This window comes from Schistosoma haematobium, chromosome 3, assembly GCF_000699445.3.
Source record: "Schistosoma haematobium chromosome 3, whole genome shotgun sequence".
NCBI lineage: Eukaryota > Metazoa > Platyhelminthes > Trematoda > Strigeidida > Schistosomatidae > Schistosoma > Schistosoma haematobium.
In genome coordinates, this window is record NC_067198.1 from 4,207,122 (window position 1) to 4,230,192 (window position 23,071).

Below are 23,071 nucleotides of genomic sequence, written 5' to 3' on the forward strand. Positions count from 1 at the left end.
AATTCTATATGTAATCTAGCCCAAGGTCAAATGATAAGTGAAATGCCACTGATTCGAAATTGAATGGTTTATACCCTTATCTCTGGTGAATGAACGATTTCAATAAATTAGTTTTTGATCCTTAGTAGTCATGATGATACGTATATTATTTCTGTTGTAATATATTATGCTGTATGCTATTGATATCAACAGATATAAGTAGTATGTGTCACTCATCAAAAATGAAATGCATGGTGACAGAAGGTTAAGAAGATCGAAGGAGAGAGAACAAGAATACAGTATGATTGGTGTAGAAAGAAACGAAGGAACAATGAAGTCTGAGATGAGTGATTGACAATTTACAAATGAAGTATTTGCTGTATAGTTCTCAGAATTTAGTAAGAGATTCTGTAATTGTGTGTACAAATACATTCCATTGTCTTCATTTATGTTCTCGTTCACTACAATATCTGTTCATTATAGATGCTTAATTGTATAACATGATAAATATGTATACATGCAGTAAGTCATTGTATAATTATTGTTAATGATAACTAACAATAAAGTTTGTAATTTTAATAGTTGGGATCATGAGTCAATTGAAGCTAGACCACCATCGAAAACAAGGAAGCACTGGATGACTGTTTCGTCTTACTATGAAATGAAACGGCCATCCACTGCTCCCAGGTTTTCCCTGATGGTCTAGCTTCAATTGACTTATCATCTCAACTATTAAAATTACTATAATATCCACAAAACCCCTTCTGATATTGATAAATTTTGTCTTAAAAGTGGTGTATTCATAAATAATTTTGATTTATTTCCATGATCAAATAAATCCATATCAACAGTCTATGTGTTTTTACTGTATGTCGTCGGGTTCAAGATTTCAGTACGAAGCATAAATATCAGTTAAGCTACTCCTTAGACACTATAAATGATAAGGATGACAAGTATACGTCGAATATTTGTTCAGAAGAAATCCGTTGTAATATTGAATAATTAGTACCAAGAATTGTTTATTGATACCATATTTATATCAGTGAACAAAGCAAGTCAGAATCTTCAATACGAACGTCAAGGTAGTTCTACTGTACGGAGCTTAAACATGGAGAAGTACAAAAACCATCATCAAGAAGGTACAAGTAGTTGTCTACGCATGATATTCAACAGCCATTGGCTGGATACCATCAGTAACAGCCTTCTGTGAGAGAGAACAAACTAGCTTCCAGCTGAACAGGAAATTAAGTAAAGACGATGGAAATGGATAGGACATACATTACGCAAACCATCAAACTCCATCACGAGACAAGCCCTGGCATGGAATCCTGAAGGAAAGTGGAAAAATGGAAAGCCAAAGAACACATTACGTCGGGAAATAAAAGCAGATATGAAAAGGATAAATAACAAATGGAAAGAGTTGGAGAGGATTGCCCAGGACAGGGTTGGATGGAGAATACTAGTGAGCGGCCTATGCTCCTTCACGAGGAGTAACAGGCGTAAGTAAGTAAGTAAGAAAAAAGCAATTATTTGAATTGTTACATCAAGGAATTACTTTGGTTAAATAACTACTGAAAGGAATTTAGTGCTGTTTCATTTTAGTGTGGAACTTGTTCACAGCGAGCATCCATGAATCGATCAAAGTTAAAAATGTAATACATAGGATATAAACTCAATGCCTTGACGTTTACACTGTCACTGAACTGTCTGAAGGTCATAGAATTGATCCATGATAAACTTGTGGATGCTCACTCAGGACTTGTTCCATAACAAAGCAACTGTTATCATTGTTATTACTATTAGTAGTAGTAGTATTAGTAAGTTACCTGTATCTGAAGATTTGGAAAATGTGTACATCGTCTTGGTTCTCCATGATCACATGCATCTAATCCTAATAAAAATGTTGGATAATTTAAATCATTTCCTTGATTATTTATTGTAGTTTTTTGTTTATTATTTGTTATATATTGTCTTGGTATTTGACTTTCTAGGTATAATAATCCAGTTCTTGGATCAACATTGAATAATATTCCAGCTGTTTCACCTTTTATTGCATATGATACTTGTCCATTTAAACCTTCGTCTGGATCTATTGCTAATAACTAGATGAAAATAAAATAAACAATTCATCAATATAATAAAACACTTAAAATACAAAAACAAAACAGTCCAAGATTGAACATCAATTCCAAGATGCAAATACATCAAACTGACGAGTTCAAAATAGGACGAAATGCGTGTCCTGGATCCTATTGCTAACCACCGTCCATCTTTGCAAAGTAAACAAGTTAACTAGATTAGTTGATATATTGAAATTATCTAACATTATTATGGATGTCTATATTATGACAAGAAAAGAAGTTTACTGATAGATTCAACAACGTTGAAAGCAATTATGAACGAAGGTAAAATCACATTTGGCTAATAGTACAATTGAAATTGATAGGTTTTGTTGTCTTTATCTTCGAAATTCAGCACTTAGTGTATCATAAGAATTCAATATTATTCATAATCTACAAGTATCATGATTAATATAGTAATCTAAATAGCTTTGATGTCATTTCATGTGAAATTTTGTTTATACTAAGTTCTAAATTAAAGAGAAATCCCATACAACTCTTTTTAGTTTACAATGGTTCTTCGACTAATATCAATTTTCATTGAGATCATGAACTGATTGATGTTAGACCACCATTGAAAACCAGGAAGCACTGGACGGCCGTTTCTTCCAATTGTAGGGGTCCTCAGCAGTACGCATCCACGAACCCGCTCGCGGGATTCCAACTCAGGGCCTTCAGTCTCGTAAGCGAACGCTTAACCTACTGGATCACTAAGCCGGCATCCAATGCTGAGGAGTATTACTGAAAAGTCTCATACCAGGACGAAATGGCCATCCAGTGCTTACAGGTCTTCAATGGTGGCCTAACATCAATCGGTTCATGATCTCAATCAAAAACTTAATAATCTACACAACTCCTATACTGATAATATCAATTTGTATAAGAAAATAGTGAAACTATAATTTATGAATGACCTTCAAGCGACGATATATTAACCTTGAGAGTGTCCATTTAACAACTTCGACCAAATGAGGGTTATAAACCAGTATGAGGAATTCAAATCATGATTTACAATTGATGGTTAAGGGTTAAGAATTTGATTTAAAGTTTTCATCATGAATTGACATTTGCTATGATGAATGAATTTCGCGCCAAATTCCAAGACCTTATATCTGATTGGTTTGTCCATAAATTATAGTCTCACCTTCGTCATTTCTTCTCCCTCTTCTTCTTCTCCTTCTTCTTCTTATTCTTCTTCTTATGTCATAATCGGTTAAATACTTTTATGCATGATAGAATCTGCTATTTAAGTTTCATTATTCCCATGAGTTAGAATACCATTAACCGAAAAGTAAACATTTAATGGAAAACAAATAGTTTCTTTAATTATTTATGAATATACTTCAAATAATTGTCATTTCATTTTATGCTCATTTATTCAATTCTTAATTTACATATTGAATAGAGTATATAGAAAACAATGAAATTAGCTTATTATAATGAAGATTAATGTTTAATGATTGAATCCATGAGTCGATAGATGCCGGAATTATTAGTCTAAAGGTTAAACGTTCGCATGCGGACCGATAGGTCTTAGTTTCGAATCTCGCAAAGGGGGGGGGCGGGATTGTGAATGAGCACTACTGAAGAGTCTCATACTAGGACGAAATGGCTGTTCAGTGCTTCAAGGTTTTCCATGGTGGTCTGACTTCAATTGACTCATGGATTCAATTATTAAATTACTGCAATCTTCACAAAACTCCTCTCTAATAATAATGTTTATTTAATCAAATATTGGATAGTAAACCATATTCAATAATGATTGATTGGTATGAAATATTGTGATGCAATGAATAATTGACATCCATATACATTCTTATGTACATAGATGTAAACAACTCTAACATAAATATCAGAGAAACATGTTTAAATAGACCTTGTTACAATTAGGTGTACATTATTATTATTAGTATCCTGTCGTTTCAGTAGAGCTTCATAACGGTTCCATGATTGTAATATTTCATCTAGGTATTCAACTATCCAGCTACTGAATTCATGTTAATTAAGATAGATAATATATATATTACCGTCTGATTAGGTGTTTGTTGTGTATTGCTCAAAGATCATGAGAAAGGTGAGATAAGAAACAATCCCAGTATTGTACAATAAAACACCTACAAGATTAATAATTGTGTATATAAACTGATCGACCTGTTTACTAAGAAAAATTAATTACTAAACTACTTATTTACTCTAAAGAAATAGATCTTAATAATCCGGTGAACAAAGGTTAGAGTAGACACTCTTATCTGACATTAATCTTTATGATTGAAATCATGAACCGATTGATGTTAGACCACCACTGAAAACCTGGAAGCACTGGACGGCCGTTTCGTCTTATTGTGGGACTCCTCAGCAGTGCACATTCACGATCCTGCTCGTGGGATCCTAACCTGGGGACCTCAGTCTCGCGCGCGAACGCTTAACCTACTGAACCACTGAGCCAGCCGGTATCCAGAGGTGTTAGTGTCTAACCTCAACCAATCCACAAAGTTGCGCGACCATCTACCAATGTACTGAGGTAGACACCTGTTTCTACCCGACACGGATTAGCTCCACTGGTCACGGCTTCTCACCAGAACTCCGAGAATTTTCTCACGAAGCTAGTCATTAGTGAGTACATGGTAATTATCAGTATAGTGGTTGTGGAGGTGGTTAAGTTTTTGATTGAGATCATTAACCGAGACTGAGGGCCCTGGGTTCGAATCTCGCAAGGGGGATAGTGGATGCGCACCGCTGAGGGGTCTCACAATAGGACGAAACGGCCGTCCAGTGGTTCCTGGTTTTCAGTGGTGGTCTAACATCAATCGGTTCATGATTTCAATCAAAAGCTTGATAATCTCCACAACCACTAAACTGATAATCAATCTTTATTTTCAATGCATCCATGAGTATTCCCTATGGATAACTTGACAATTTAATCAGTCATAGGAACCCCGTAAAACAGTGATGATATTACCAGATACTATATATTACCAAAGAAGACTTCACTAGGTGTTTCTATCCATGCTATTGAATGATTTATCATAATCAAAGAAGTTGACGTGTTGTAATGAGTTCTATTGAATCGAGTGTTTAACATTGACCAGAGGTGTTGTGATTTGGTTTTCTAATTTGTCTAGTCTAGGTTGATAGCTATCGCACTTCTGATTAATCTTTATTGATGAGAACTTTACTGATATCATGATAATAAGTAACGTATATGGATTTTTAAGGATTAATGAGATTATGTTTTAGCTGCAAACAGCTAGTAAAACATTGAGAAATAAAACGACTTTATTATATGCAAAGATGGATGGTGGCTAGTAGAGTAATCCAGGACGCTTGTCACCTCGTCCTAATCGGGACCCATCAGATTAATGTAACTGCATCACAGTGTTGATGTTCACTCTGAAACTCAAATGTAGTACCGTTCGCTACAAATGCTATCATGTTATCCACTTAGTATATAATGCTGCTTATAATGCTTAAGATTTGAGGCAATATCAAGGCAATTCGCATAAGATGCACATATTCCAATAAGCGACTGATCAATTGTAGTCCTTAACATCAATACGAAGATTTAAACAACCAATACAAAATGAATTTAAAAGACTTCATGTTATTTCACATCGTTCGTTTTTACTTTAGTCAAACTTATGTATGGAAAAGTTTGGTTAATTTATATTATTCTTTGTTTTTACTCATTTGTTTTAACTTACTCAGTTAATCAAGACTTTAAATGGCCTTTGGAAATTAAGTAGTTAGAGTCAATCTAAGGAAAATAATTGACCCAGGTTTCATGGTTCTTGAGACTCATCGGTCAGGTCAGTAACAACGTAGAACTTCGTACGTACGTACATCAGTTCGAGTTGCCACACCATCTTAGCACAGAGTTGCAGTTGTCGATTCAAATCCCGTAGTGACAGAGGTGGGAGAGTATAAGCAGTAATAGGAAAGATTTGGGTTTGAAGATGTTATTCACTGAGTATAATCCAGTGAAATAAATTTGGAAAGAGGAAAAAAGAGACAAGGAGGATTCAGGAAATTAGGATTTGGGAGAACACAAAGAGTGTATGCACCTGCGCCATTACAAACGATTTTGAGCCATGTCATTCAGGGTCTCTAACCATCGGTTGCTATCATCTCGCGGTAGAATATGTTTGGAATTGTAAGGACATTTGTAGTCCTATCGAGTTTAAAACTCATATCACTGAGTATCATAGTCAGAGATATCACTAGTGAGCTGTTGTAAATGCAATTAACCTCATATATTACACAGGTATGTTTAATTAATTCACAATTCTTCAAGTTCCCGAAAACTATCACTATATGGTTGTGAAGATTATTACGTTTTTGACTGAGATCATGAACTGATTGATGTTAGACCACCATTGAAAACCTAGAAGCACTGAACGGCCGTTTCGTCTCATTGTGGGACACCTCAGCAATGTGCATCCACAATACCACTCGTTGGATTCGAACCCAGAGCCATCAACATCAATCGATTCATGATCTCAATCAAAATTCCCAAAAACTGTTTTCAACATGTAGTTTCACCTCTGAATTTTTTATTTTTGGTATCTTTCTAGATTATCCAAGGTTCTTAAAGTTTTTAGCTGTTGATGAACCAGCAAATGAAATTTTTTGACTATATAAGATTTTGTTGGTCACTCAGCTGGAGGTTTCTACCACGGACTAATCTTAGAAAACCACTGAGAAATGAGAAGCAATGGATATCTGTTTCCTCATAGTATAAGGTTCTTCAGCAGTGTGTATACTTAATCCTACAAGGGATCGGAGCTCGAGATTTCATACTCTGTGTCAGGTGTCTAATTATGAAACTGTTGAGTTGGTACCTAATGGTTTGCACATCGCATTCCAGCTAATTCACCATCTTCATGAAAAATCTTATATGGGACAAAACGCAGGTTTCTCACTTTACAATTAGTTACCACTTCAAATATAACCAATTTGAAAATGCAGATAATAACGTGGAATTCATTCAAGAATCCTATATATCCCAATGAAAGTTGGTCAAATGTAACAATACTGAAATATAAACCATTACAAAAATTAGTTAATGTTTGATAATCGTTTTACTGTGTCAATAATACTCATTGCTTGCCCCCAATTGCCCTGTTACGGCCGAAAGTGGGGAGAGTCCGCTCTCCCTCTCGAAATACTCTCACATGGCCACGCGTATATAGCCTCTGCCAGGGAAGTCCTACTCACTGCCTTCTCGTGGCAGGAGTGTTGTTTACGAAAATGAGAGGACAAAAAGCGAATGTCCAGCGCTTTAATCGGATTCCAAACGAATGGTGCGCATGGACTCCAGTATCCTGAGAGAACAAATAGCGTGTGAACCAATTGTTGGTCACCGGCTTCCATAGGACTGCATCTCCTTACGATGTTCCACTGCCTTATGGATCAGACCTTCAGGTCGAAGGCTCGGGGTGTGGCCCCCTACGAAAACCACTTGCTTTGATTTGGGCACCCGGGTAGTATCACACCCCTCACACATATCAAATGAGATTTGTGTGGCGTATATGTATTCAGTACCTCTTTGTACCAATATCTATGTGTTGAAATAAATAAACTCATTGCTTACTTGTGATAATGATTGTCCAGGTATAGCTGTTGGATTTAATAATATCATATGATTTGTTGAATTTGGTCGAATAAATACTGGATCATTATCATTTTCATCTTGTATAGTAATTGTAATCATGATAGAAGCTGTATGTGAACGATAATTATTAATAGTACGTTGAATTTCAGTTTTATTAACAGTAGTATTTGTTATTTGAATAGGTTTATCAGGACCATCATGTACATATGCATAGAATGTATATGTTCCTTGAATTTCACGATCTAGTATTGTTCTTAAGAGTATAAGAAAAGAACAAAGGAAATACACGAGTAAAAATCGACTAACCAGCATAAAATGGAAAGATTGTTTCGTTTTTTTATTATGAAATGGAGTTATTCATGGAACTAATAAAATTAAAAACATTCAATTATACTACCGGATACTCGTAAGCTACTAATATTTGACCACAAATGTCTTAGAAATATTGCTCACATCTACTGAGATCATTGAGTAAGTAATAGTGAGGTTAGATGTAGGGTATTAGGAAATGATGGTAAATCAGTTGATGAGGTTGTGAATCTTCATCGAATGAAATGGTTGGGCCATGTGTTACGTATGCTCAACCACCGATAAACACAATGTGCAATACTGACTAGTGTTGGAGGCAGCTGAAGGAAAGTTACTGGTGGCCAAAACAAAATATGGCATTAGTCGCTGAAGTCATTATATTCTGTTTTTCGCCATGTTGGTAGATGGAGACTACTTGATTGGGGTCCTCTGAACTATCATTACAAGTGGTTGGTGACTCTGGGTGACATAGTTCAGATTCGGTCACAATGGTGTAGGTGTTTATACTTATTGTCTTTTATTAAACCGTGAGATTAGAATTACGTTTTACCTTTCTTTCTACCAACTAATTCTTTCTCCCTGTATCATATCCTTATGTGCAATCTTTCTTTTGTATATTACTATCATTGAAGTAACTACTTCTATTAGTTTGGTGTCCATCTTGTTGTGTTAGTGAGGTATGGCAACTTGGACCGATGTACATACGTGCCTGGTCCTACGTGGTAGATTAATGACTGAATGACTATCCTAATATATATTGAAAATTCTCGTTTAGATATTTGATAAAAACAAATATCGAAAAAAAATGTTAGACTACCATCGAAAACCTAGAAGCAGTTGAAGACTGTTTCATCCTAATATAGAACACCTCAAAAAAAGTGACCACTCACGATTCCTTACAAAAAAGTATTGAATTCAGCACCTTAAGTTTCACGCGCGATCACTTAACTTGCAAGTTGCTAAGCCGGCATCTAGAGGTTATGTGTTCGTGCGCATGTAAGAATTAGGATAAGATGGCTATATTATATTGAAGTCTGTTAAGTCATTTATTATTTAGCCTTGGTAAACATTATTTACTAGTTTCATAATAAATAAACTAAACCCCAACCACAATTACCGTGGTGAAAATATATAAAAGACCAAAAAATTATGAAATCTAGTTAGCAAGACTATAACTGATGGATGAACCAATCAGATTTAGGATAAAAAATCTTGGATTTTGGCCCTAACCATCAATTGTAAATCCTAATTCTAATTCCTCACACTTGTTTATAACCCTCATTTAGTCCTAGTAAGTGATGGGACATTATCAAGGTCACTTTAGTGTCACTCAAAAGTTGTGCATAAATTATAATCTCACCGAAATAACTGTTATTAGTTTATCCATGTTTTTTCCCCATTCTTGATATTATTATTTGTAACTGAAGTAATCAAATTGTTATATCCCGATAAGCATAATGAATGGTAACTTTTGGGATCCATTTATGGATCAATACTATGCGTATATTTGTATCGTATAATTGTTAAGTAGCTAAGCTATGCATATTCATGTTCCTCTCATCATAAGCTTTATTTTGACCTATGAACTATTATTATACGACTTACCATTCTTGGGTTATGCTCTGTCTATTAATTACTACCTTCCATATTCACAACCATTTTTGAGCTAGATCTTATACAAATGTTGTTTCCTATTTTATGGTACGACGTGATCTGTTTGGTTTGTACATAAACCGAGTATGTTTGAAATAAATGGCTCATTTTACAGAGGCTGAGATTAGTGTTCTGGACTTAACTAACTAGGTGGGAAGCAGGACCGATAAGGACTGTAGACTGCTCGTTCTTGTTTTATGCATCATTGGTCCGATCAATAAGTCACTGTTCTTTCATTACGTTATACATTAACAGGGCACACAGTTCACAAGTTATAACATAAATCATTCAAGAAATGACAATAATATTCTGTGATAGAAAGATTCAATGGTATATTCATCGCTATATTTGACTATCCTTTGTGAAGTCATTCAATACAAACTATTAAGATAATAAAACAGTTTAGCATGAAATGTCTTCTTATATACTATAGTCTAATATTATATTATTTTACTATGTATATCAATCTGTTTATCGAATAGATTGCGTGTATGATGGTTATCAGTTGGGGAGATAGATGATTCTGTTGTGATGACATGAAATAGAATTAGTCATTATCACGTTTGAATCTGAAGTCTTTAAAGTCAATAAAGTTTGCTTATCAGTAAGTTATAGAAATAAGAATTAGTAAGTGAAATCGTTGTTCAGAACAACAACATAAGGTCCATATCAATCATGAAGTTTACTATTCAGCTTAGACAATGTGAGACCACTCACTTGAGTTCAATATTTCTTTATTATATATATATATATATATATATATATATATATATATATATATATATATGTATATATACAAATGCTTGTATCAAACGGATTAATTAATATACATTCATTGATCATTGAGTAATGATTAATATAATCTATTTCTAGTATTTAACCCTCAAAGGCCCTGGTACGGCCGAAAGTGAAGAGAGTCAGTTCTTCATCTCAGAATGATCTCATATGGCTACGCGTATACAGACCCTACCAGGGACGTCCTACTCAGTGCCTTCTCGTGGCAGGAGTGTTGTTTGCGAAATTGAAAGGACCAAACGCGAATGTCTAGCACAATGACCAGATTGGTGGATATGAAGGATCCACCTAGGTGATTTTGAAAACCCTAATTACAAACCAATAGTGCACATGGGCTCCAGGATTTTGAGGGAACGAATGATGTATGAACCAATTGTTGGTCACCGGATACCATGGGACTGCATCTTCTTACGTTGCTCTACTGCCTTGTGGATCAGACCTTTAGGTCGAAGACTCCGGGTGTGGCCCCCTACGAAAACCGCCTGCTTTGGTTTCGGCACCCAGGCAGTGTCGTAGCCCACACATAAATCAAGTAACTTGTGTGATGCATATGTATTCGGTGCCCCTTTGTACCAATATTTAAATAAATAAACTTACTGACGATCGACTTGGAACAGGATTTCAATCAATAAACTAACTGGTCCGACTTTTTAAGTTTGATGTTTCCAAGTAAATAAAGACGATCGATAGGAACCTCCATACATACATTTTATCCTTGTTGACATTCACTAGCTAGTAATACATGTAATCCTAGAGTAAATGATATTTCCCGTACAATTCGAAACCACTTTAATCACCTTTGACCGATCGAGGTGATGTATCCAAACGTAGCAAAATATGGGCGCAATTCACTCATAATTAAATGTGTAAAGATGTTTTCATAAACAATAAGGTATTTCTCCTTAATTTAGTCTTCAGATATCGGTCTTCTTATGATCTTAGATCAGGGTGGATTGGTTGATAAGCTTTCAGTTTTCATCTTACCAACATCATTTGAAGTGTTTGAAGTATATTCTGATGATGTTGTTCATAAACCAATAAAATCTTCTTAACCAATCCATCCAGTTCAGAGATTACAGTATTTCCAATATCATCATCCTGATCTATAACTATTCTTCATCAGTTTTAACATAGTTCCTATTATGGACTAATTTCATTCGTAAAATAATTGAAAACTATAGAGTACTAAAAAGTCACAAGCATGATAAGCAAAGATAGATAGTGGCTATCAGTGGAATTCAGGATTCGTGTTTCGTTCTATTTAGGACTCGTAAACTGAATGTACCTGCATCTCAAAGTTGATATCCACTCTGGGACTCGAATCCAGTATCATTCTCTTCAAACACCATCACGTTATCCACTTATCGATGCAATTGTACTGGATTCGAGTCTCGAAGTGAACATCAACTCTGTGATGCATGTATATCCAGCTGACGAGTCTTAAACAGAACAAAACATGCGTCCTACATTCCACTGCTATCCACTATCCATCTTTGCTTATCATGCTTGCGAATTAAGGCAATATCAAGGTAACCCACACAGTATGCATATGTGTCAATAAGAGAGACTGATCAGTTGTAGACCTGAACAACAATGGGAAGATACAGGCAATCAACAATACCCAATGAATTTATTTAAGGGCTGTTTTCATGATGTTTGATTTGATTTCAATAAATAATTTGGCAAAACTATAATTTACGGATGAATCAATCAGATATAAGATAACAGATCATGGATGTAGGCGGGAACTTCATTCATTCATTTGGAAAAATAGAGTTTTGTTATTATAGCTAATGTCAGCTCGTGATAAAAACCCCCAAATCTAATTCCTAACCTTAACCATCAACAGTAAATCATAATTCGAAATTTCTCACACAGATTTATAACCCTCATTTTGTCCTATTTCTTAGGTGGATACTCTCACAATCAGTCTAGCGTCGTTCGAAGGTTGTCCATAATAATTCCGTTCAACATAATGTGAATGGTTTCTTTTACGTTAACCATGTAAATTATATAACATACATAGTTAAAATTTAGAACATTTACAGAACATAAAAAAATAGATCGCTAATTATAATTTAAAGCCACTTTTGGCTGAATGCCAAAAAAAGTAAACCTCAGACAGACAAAACTTTAGTTCCTTTCATTGTACAAGAACAATATAAATATTGATAAAGTTCTTTGAAGAAGTAGAAATTATTATTTTCATTAAATAATGTATTCAGCAACAACCTAATATGAGAGAGAACAAACTAGAACCCAGAGGAGGAAGAAATCAAGAAGAAACGTTAGAAGTGGATAGAACATACATTGAGATATGTATCCAACTGCGTCACAAGGTAAACCCTCATTTGGAATCCTCAAGACTAAAGGAAAAGAGGAAGACCAAAGAACATATTACGTTGAGAAATGGAGACATATATGAGAAGAATTAGCAAAAAATTGGATAGAACTGGAAAGGAATTCCCAGGACAGAGTGGGTTGGAGAATGCTGGTTGGCGGTCTATGCTCTATTGGGAGTAACAAGCGTAAGTAAGTAAGTAAAGTAAATATATTCTAAAAAAATGTAGAAATCTATAGAATATTAGAAATATAGTTATTAGTATTAAGTGAAGCAATGTATTAGGCTACAATTGTAATTAAAATGAACTCTGATAATTCAATTTGATAATAAGGATCGTATAACAGGATTTTGATTGAAATCATGAATCGATCAGTGTTAGACTGCCAATCAAAACCTGGAAGGAATTGTAGACCATTTCGTTCTAGTATATGACTCTTCAACAGTGTGCATCCACGATTCCCCTACCGAATGAACTCGAACCGAAGACATTCGGCCTTACACTCAAACGCTTAACCTCTAAACAACTGAACTAGCATTCAACAGTGTTAATGTCTAATTTCAATCACATCATGATTTTGAACAACCATTCTTTCATTGTTTGAGGTAGAGATACCTGTTTCTACCCAACATAGATTGAACTCCACTGGTCATTCAACACTGATGAAGAGTCCCATACTAGGATGAAACGACTATTCACTACTTCCAGGTTTACAATGGTAATCTAACATCAATCATTTCATGATCTCAATGAAAGAAAAAAAGAGAAGAAAAGATCATTATTCAATTGATTTTAACTCAACTTCAAATTCTCAATCAATAATATGCTCAAATTGTGTTTCATTTATTTTTTTTTTTATTTTTTCTTCTCACTAATCACTTCTAATGGCAATTTATGAAAAATTGTCAACATCATACATATAGTTATCATCATACTGATCATGGAACATAATGTAGACTTATCTAATAAGAGATGAGCATATTGTGAATAGTTGCTTGTATAAACATTTGCATATGCATATGTGTATGTGTGTGTGTGTGAGTGTGAGTGTGAGTGGCTATAGAAACTGAATTGTTGATATGTGAATTATGGAAAGATGACGAGTCTATTTTAATTAATATGTGTAGAAATTTTCCGATAAATGGAAGATTATTTTCTTTGGAAACATTTGAACCTAATTTTAATATTAATCAGGCTTAATAATAATAATAATGATAATAATGTGTCGTTTTAGGAAAACAAAAAACAGGAAAGGAAAGGAAAAAAGTGTGTGTATGTATCTATGTATGTATCTACATTCGAGAGTCTGTGTATGTGTGAATGTATTGATGTATGTATGTTATTATATATAACAAGTGGTTTCAATCGACTGATGATGACGTGATAGCAAGAAAGTAGAAAACAAATAGTACCCCAACACGAATATAAATAAAAGTGTACACACGCACAAACACAAACACACACACATATACATTCTTAAGTCTTTGTTTGATGTAAACCATTTACATTTGCAATATTTTCTAGAAGCCAGTTGTCAACTGTTTTTTTTCCACATCTGTAATGTATAGGCATAGGAATCGGTAAATTGATTGTGTCTATATCAAATAGCTAGTTGTTACATACATCACACAATCAGTATTGATATGTGAACTAAATGTTGAAAAATATTCATCACCACCATCCTCCAATCTCCTCTCCCTTTTAGCTTAACTAAACGCTTGATAGAATAAATTTCTGTTGTTATGACTTAGATGGATAGAAAATACTTCTTCTTCCTCTTTTTTTTTTAGAAAATTAATTTTTCATTTAGGAATGGCAAATACTTATATTATTGACCTCGCCTAGAGCCTCTCTGGGGTTACTGACAGTCCCAAGCCCGGATAAAGGAGGATTAGCGACTTCATCCCGTAAAAAACTAACTCCCTAAAAATTACGCTAACCAGAGAAAATATTTTAATTTTTTTTTCCCTAAAACTGCTACTCCGTTTTTTTTTTAAAAAAAGCAATCAAAAGATTCAGTGAACCTTGTTAAACATGGCTCATGAAGAAGTCGGCATTGTTAACTATGGATATGTTGAATGGCGATTATTATAACCTGAATACTTAATTACTTACGCCTGTTATTCCACGTGAAGGAGCATAGGCCGCTCACCAGCATTCTCCATCCAACCCTGTCCTAGGCAATCCTCTCCAACTCTTTCCATTTGTTATTTATCCTTTTCATATCTGCTTTTATTTCCCGACGTAATGTGTTCTTTGGCCTTCCTCTTTTCCGCTTCCCTTCAGGATTCCAAGTTAGGGCTTACCTCGTGATGGAGTTTGATGATTTGCATAATGTATGTCCTATCCATTTCCATCGTCTTTTCCTAATTTCTTCTTCAGCTGAAAGCTGGTTTGTCCTCTCTCACAGAAGGCTGTTACTGATGGTATCCGGCCAATGGCTGTTGAATATTTTGCGTAGACAACTATTTATAAACACTTGTACCTTCTTGATGATGGTTGTAGTAGTTCTCCAAGTTTCAGCTCCGTACAGTGGAACTGTTTTAACGTTCGTATTGAAGATTTTGACTTTGGTATTGGTTGACAAACAGTTATTTTGAGTTCCATATGTTTTTCAATTGTAGGAATGCGGCCCTCACTTTGTCAATCCTCGCGTTTACGTCCGCATCCGATCTTCCTTGTTCATAGATGATGCTTCCTGGTTATATTATCCTTAATAGTGAAATGAGTGTTTTGTAAGCGTTGATGAAAATTTCAAACAGACTGTAAATAAACAATTCTTGGACGTCGAAGGAGACTGAACAAAGGCTCCATTTTAACATGAGTTTCTTTAGCGTTTTAAACCTACAATCCCAGTATTACTTATTATCGATTAGATTTGTTATTTATCACGGATTGATACTCGTTGAATAGCCCATTTATATCAAGGAACACTTAACAGTGATTTTGTTCTTGCTTCAAATTCTCTAGCAATCGACAGTGACTATCTAAAAACTAGTGACTAGCTTTGAGTTGTTTAATCTACCAAACCTAATCAAGTCAATGGTTAGACAAAAAATCAATGATAAAATCATTTTGTAACAGACATGTTTATATATTGACTAAAGTGTTTACTTGTGAATAATGAGGATTTCTTGAAGCAGTCCACTTATGTTCCTCGAAAAACACAAACAAACCGATAATTCTATAAGGTCGATAGATCTAGCTTTAATTAGTATTTGATTAAAACACTTGGGTGATAAAATTACTCCTAAATAAGTTGGTTGTCTCCTCAGTTAAAAAAAAAGCCAAAATTAGAAATGTTGGGAAGATTCAGAAAACTCCTCGAAAAAAGTCACAAAAAGGCTCTGAAAACATGAAGAAGCATCGTATTCAATCAGTACTCACTAGAAGTTTTGTGCCCCCGAATGCCCTGGTATGGCCGAGAGTTGGGTGGGCCCACCCTCCCTCTCGAAATGCTCCCACACGGTCACGTGTATACAGCCTCTGCCAGGGAAGTCCTAGTCACTGCCTTCTCGTGGCGGGGGCAGTATCACAGCCCACACACACACACACACACAAATATGGTGTGGCGCATATATATTTCGTGCCCTCTTGTACCAATATTTATGTGTTCAAATAATAATAATAATGATATAAGTTTTGTCAGAAACATCAAGAAAGTGAGTCACATGTCGAGTTTCTGATTGGATGATTCGCCATGTTGCTTAAATGTTTAGTAGCATTCCAGAGTTTTCTGCAAGCCTAAGGCCATCTAAAATACTATAAATACCCTAGATTTTCTGTATATAAACGAAACTTTAAAGTAAAGCGTTTCTTCTATATTTCGTGCCTTTTCTCTCGTGTTCAAGTTGCCGTGAAGATCTAGCCTGAGGGTTACTAGAAGACCTTAGTAATTGAATCTAGCATTCAATGAGAAAACCTATCAAGAAATAGTACAAAAATTTAATATAATGCATAAGTAGAATTAAACGTTAGATTTGAAATTTTCCTGATATAACCGTTGTAATGATAACAGATTTTGAAGAAAATTTGGTGAGACCATAAGTTATGGACGAACCAATCAGATTTAGGATGACATGTCTTGGATTTGGGCTCGAAACTCATTCACCCGATTGTCTAAATAGAGTCCTGGCATCTTAATTGATGTCAGTTTATGATGAAAATCCTAAATCTAATTCCCAACCTTAATCATCAACAGTAAATCATAATCCTTACTCTTTATACTGCTTTATAACCATCACTTAGCCCTAGTAAGTAGGTGGACATTCATATGTGATGTCAGGGTTAGGTTAGTAAGTAAGCAAGTAAGTAAGTAATCTCCGTTTATTGTTTCCTAGTCACCCTATGACAGTTGCTCACTCAAAAATGTGTAACCTGGTTTTCGCAAATTCGTTTGTATATACGAATCTACCCACTTCTATAAATTAAAAAGAATCTATCACCCTTCCTTATCTAAAGATAGTCTGACATAGTGAATACTCAGCTCCATTCTATCATACCTGGTTAATAGATGTTATGTGGAATACAGAACTAGAGAATTTTAAGCGCTTTATCATTCACCTTTAAATCTCTATGATGAGATTCTATCTCGTCTCACAAGTATCGTAGAAGCTATAATGGTTCAAGCTAATAAAATTAGTCGCTTTATTTAAATAAAATTTGAAATACACTTTTCCTTTTCTTTGCTAAATAAGACTTGATAAACGTTCTTGTTACTACATCACACCCTTTGTTTATCATCCTTCACCTCTTTTGTACCCCTTTTTTCGTAATTTGATTGGTTACATAATCATACTTGTCATTATTATGTTAATTACTATTGCTTATCAGCTTATTATCAGAAGGGGTTTTGTGGAAATCTTAGCAATTTCAATAGTTGAAATCATGAATCAATTGAAGCTAAACCACTATGGACAATCTGGAAGCAGTGGACAGCCGTTTCGTCCTAGTATGCGATTCCTCAGCAGTGAATATCCACTATCCCGCCCTTCTAACTGTTGAGAAGTCCCATAATTCAACGAAATAATCATCCAAGACTTCTAGTTTCTCAATGATTACTTACCGTGTAATAATAACTCCAGTTTTAGGATCAATACGAAACATTTGTGAATGATATTCATTTTTTAATGAATATGTTAATTTTTTATCTATACTACTTAGAATACCTTTCAATTCATCATTATTAACCTTATGGATATTAGATGATGATGATGATGATGATAATACTAATAATGAATTCGATTGATCATATTCATGAAATAATTGTGTTATATCTATGGATGCTGGTAAATCATCTAAATCATAGGCTTGAATTTGTCCAATATATGTACCAGGTAATTGATTCTCTTTAATATGAAATAAATAACCTCCAATGATATTTAATTGTGGATGAAATATTGGTATATTATCATTAATATCTAATATATTTATAGTTACTAAGCAATTTGTACTTAATTGTATAGGATTACCATTATCTTTTACTATAATTGATAATTCATAAATTGATATAGATTCACGATCAAATGGTCCCCATGCGAATAATTGTCCAGTATTAGAATGAATTGTAAATTTATAATTGAAATGTTCAATAGATTCATTAGATAATTCATAAATTAATTGACTATTTATACCAATATCATTATCAGTTGCTAAAATATAAGCTAAACCATTTGATGTTAACCATGTACGATTTTTCATTGTTTTATCCAATCGATAATTTACACCATGATCAGGATCTGGATCAAGATCATCATCATTATCCTGATCTTCTTGTTCATTATCATCTTCATATAATGAATAATAATAATGAGATTTCATACATTGTGGTTGATGATCATTTATATCTAATATATGTATGATCAAATTATGTAATGTAATATGATTAGCTAAATCTTTACATTCAATAGATACTAATAATTTAGATTGTATTTCACGATCTAATATTGTATTAGTATATAATTGATATTCATTATTTATTGAATTATGATAAGATAAATAAAAATCATTAGAATTAGAACCAATTAATCTACATTGTATACTAGTTGGATTCATTAAATCATCAGGATCTTTTACTTCAATTAATGCAATTAATTGTCCAATAGTTTGATTTTCATATACACCAATTTCTGTTTCATAAAATCGGTGATTATGTAATATGGAATGATCATCTTGTTGTTGTTGGTCGTGGTGTTGTTGTTTTAGAGATTGAATAGGATGTATATAGATTTCAGGTGGTTCATCATCAATATTCTCTATTTGTAATTGAATAGTAGTTGATCCAGTTTTACTATATGGTATCATAGCACCATCTATAACAATCACATCTAAATTAATCATTGATATTGGTAAATATAAACGAGTTGAATTAATTTGTGTTATTCTATCTACATTTAATGATTGAATAAGATATAATTCACCATTTTGTGTTAAATTAAAAAAATGACATAATAATTGATTATTAGTAGTATCTAAGGCTAAATGATAAGTTAATTGAGCATTTTTACCTTCATCTATATCTGTAGCTGATACTTTTAAAATTGTTTTATTGATTGGATAATTTTCAGGGATAATACCAATTTTTTGATTTGGTAATTGAGGTTTATATAATGTTTGTGTAAATATGGGACTATTATCATTAATATCAATTAAATGTATATGTAATAATAATTGACTACTTAATTGTATTAAACTATCATTATTAATAGCTAATAATATTAAATTCCAACCATAAGGTTTTGATTCACGATCTAATGTATATCGTGTTTTTAAATATAAACGTTCATGATTCAATGTTTCTTGAACTAATTCAAATATATCGGTACCGCGTAAATTTAAATTATTATTATTATTATGATTATAATTTCTATCATTCAATTGATAAGAATAAATATCATTATTTAATAATTGATATGTAATTTTAGCATTGATATCAATATCTATATCATAAGCTAATAATATAGATTGTTTTGTCCCTGGTGGATCTTCATCATGAAAATAGATTGTTAGATTATTCATATTCCATTTTGGTGGATTATCATTAATATCTTCTATATAAATATGAATTTGATAAATTTTTTGTAGATTATTTATAAATAATGCTATTCTTAATGTAATTATACAATCAGAATTTATGGATTGTAGATCATTGATATGATCCAGATCAAGATGATTAGGATCATTCATATTATTATTATTATTATTATTATTACGTAATTCATGAGTTTTAATTGGACATATAATTTCACGATCAATTCGATTATTAATAATCAATTGTAATTGATTTCTATTCGAATCATTTAATGATTCTAATGGTAACCATTGAAAATGAAAACAATTTATACCTGGATCTTTTTGATTTAATATTTTAATAATATTTGTCATATTTTCAATGTTACCATAGTGATTAAAATGTAAAAATAAATTGCCTAATTGTATATTTGATGCAATAATTGTACCTATGGGTAATTCTTCTTTTATTGTAAATGTTAATTCATTGATATTTTGTATCGTATTCTCATGAATAGATAAGCATAATATAAAGTAGAATAGAAAGCTGATATAAAAATATAGTTTAGATAATGATAATGTAATCAATGGTGAATGTATTACATAATCATAATGATGAATGATCATGGTAAATGAATGATTGTCTTCTATGATTAGAAGAGAATCAATTAATTAATTGAATATTGGATGTATATTTCTTATCATCATTTGTATGGATTAAGCTAAAAATGAAGAGAAAAACAAAACGATGAAAGATCTTAATCAGAGAGGGGTTTTGGTGGAGATGATAGTAATTTTAACAGTTGAGATCATGAGTCGATGTAAATTATACGGGACAGTTTTTTTTCCGTCCTAATGTGAGACTCTTCAACAGTTCGCATCCATGATCACGCCTCAAGAGTTTCGAACCCAGGTTCTGTCGATCTCGTGCGCGAACACTTAGCCTATAGACCACTGAACTGGCCGACATCTAATGGTATTAATTCCTAACTTTAATCAATTCATGAAATTGAGTGACACATCCACCAATGTTTTCAGTGAGTTGTTATTTCACAACAAATACAGTTGAATTTTTGAAGCCAGCTACTAGTGTGAGCATATGTTTATTAGTATCCGAAGGATTTTCGTAGACATTGTAGTAATTTTAATAGTTGAGATCATGAGTCAATGTAATCTAGACCGCCGTGAAAAACCTGGAAACCCTGAACACCCGTTTCATCCTATCGTGGGACTTCTCAGAAGTACGCATCTGTGATCCTGCCTCACGAGATTCGAACCAGAACCTGTCGGTCTCGTGCGCGAACGCTTAACCTATAGACTACTGAGCCAGTCAGCATCCAACGGTGTTAATGTCTAACTTCAACTAATCCATGAAACTGCCCCACCGTCTACCATTATCGAGGAGAAAAGTTCGGTATTTTTTTCTTGATATGAACAGAGAAACAAGAAGTTATGGTAAATGATGGAAACTAATTTTGAGGATGTTATTTCATTGAATTCAAAGTTTTTGAAGCATTAATATTTTCTATTCCTCCATCCACTTTAGTTTATACTACGAACCATAAGCTTTTGTTTGATGTATGATCGATTGTCATACCCTTTTTTGTCTCAAAGTTATTGTAATTTATACGGAACCTTTGTTACTCTATTTTTCTACCTTAATGACTAGTTTTACACATATCAATGAACAATTTGGTAGCCTGCTTAAACATCTAGGCTATCTGTTCCTTATATCTAGATATTTCAACAAGTTGTCAGTTAATTGCATAACGTATTCAGATGTGTTTGTGAAAAGTTCACAATCTTTCGTTGTACACGTTACAAAAGGCCCAATCAGAAATGTTGCGATGTCTGGCAATACGCGACGAAAACAATGTACATTATTCAGATATCGATTTCTGAACTGTTAACATCTAATTGACGATCACTCAATATATTATTATCCGGATCAATCAACAAATAAGGGACGGAAACTGGTTGAAATACTTTGTCCTGAGAATGATACATTGTACCAAAAATATAATACTGATTAAAGTTTAGAATAATCATTAAAAATTTATAAGTGTTCCCGCGTTGGGATCATGTTAGTCATCTACATTATTCATGTACATTTTTGTACTAATTTGAATTGGAATCGAATCGGAGTCTGAATCGGAATCAAGAATAAATCGAGTACTGTTCCAATTGACCCGACTTCACTTTCGTACGATTGTCAATCAATTAAGTGACAGGATAGTTTTCGTCACTCTTCTCAACGCCGCTGGTCACACTTCGAACTCATGTAATTCTAATCTCAAGATTGAACCAATTAGCCTATCATGTCAAGGTCTAAATCTAGAGTGAGACGAGTTTTATTCTGTATATTAGTGCATAGACAGATCAAAGACGTAACAGTTCTCAACTGATTGATCACTGAATAGTGATTAATGTCATGCGTGTCTAGTCTTTATTAATGCAGATCGAATGCTATCGATCATGTTGCAATGTGGCCACCAGTCTAGGTGACTCGACACTGCGTGCACCATTGTGAGCATGGATAGCTCAATGGTAACGTCTTTGACTGTGAAGCTGGGTGACACGAGATCGAATCTGCCAGGGAGCACCAGTTCCCTCAAGATTACAGGTACACCTTACTGACGAGTGCCAAGTAGCACGAAACCTTGGTCCAGGATTTCCTGTCGACTGCCTCCAACCACCATCTAACGTAACAGTTCCAAATACAAACTGACTTCAGATAAAGTATCTTAATTTGAAATTTGTTACTAGTGTATACACAATATCTCATACAGGACGGAATCCAACCTTTCGAGGTTCTGAGGTTTTGTGTCGGATTGAATTCATTACTCTATATTTTCTTTTTCAATGATTTGTTATTGCTATTTGTTGGTGATTCTCAGAATAGAAAAGGAAAAAAAAGAAAAACTTTCTCGCTTTATATGGTCTTCAGTCTTTCTATGGTTAAAATCACACTATTATTACACACTTATTTGCCAGTTTACTAGTTTGACCTACTTTACAGGTTATAATAATCACCACTGACTCATTACCTGAGTGTAAATATATAATTTTTCATATATAAAAGAACTGTCTCATTTGATGGACTAATTAATTTCAACAGTTGAGATCATAAGTCAATTGAACCTAGAGCACCATGGGAAACCTCGATACACTGGACGGCCGTTTTCTTCTCCCAATATCGAACTCCTCAACAGTGCGCATCCACGATCACGCCTCCTCAGATCCCAACACAGGAT

At 33.8% G+C, this 23,071-nt stretch overlaps 1 protein-coding gene across 1 annotated transcript in view; it reads right to left on the minus strand.

Moving 5' to 3' along the window:
* Nucleotides 1-23,071, minus strand: part of PCDHGB7_1 (putative calcium-dependent cell-adhesion protein) — a 79,600-nt gene that overhangs the window by 38,766 nt on the left and 17,763 nt on the right. The window contains exons 2-4 of the mRNA XM_051212814.1: nucleotides 17,875-20,539; nucleotides 7,690-7,963; nucleotides 1,806-2,081 (exon numbers count right to left, since the gene is read on the minus strand). Of these exons, the coding sequence (XP_051068733.1) occupies nucleotides 1,806-2,081; nucleotides 7,690-7,963; nucleotides 17,875-20,444 (3,120 nt within the window). The 5' untranslated portion in view covers nucleotides 20,445-20,539. The remainder of the gene's footprint in view (nucleotides 1-1,805; nucleotides 2,082-7,689; nucleotides 7,964-17,874; nucleotides 20,540-23,071) is intronic.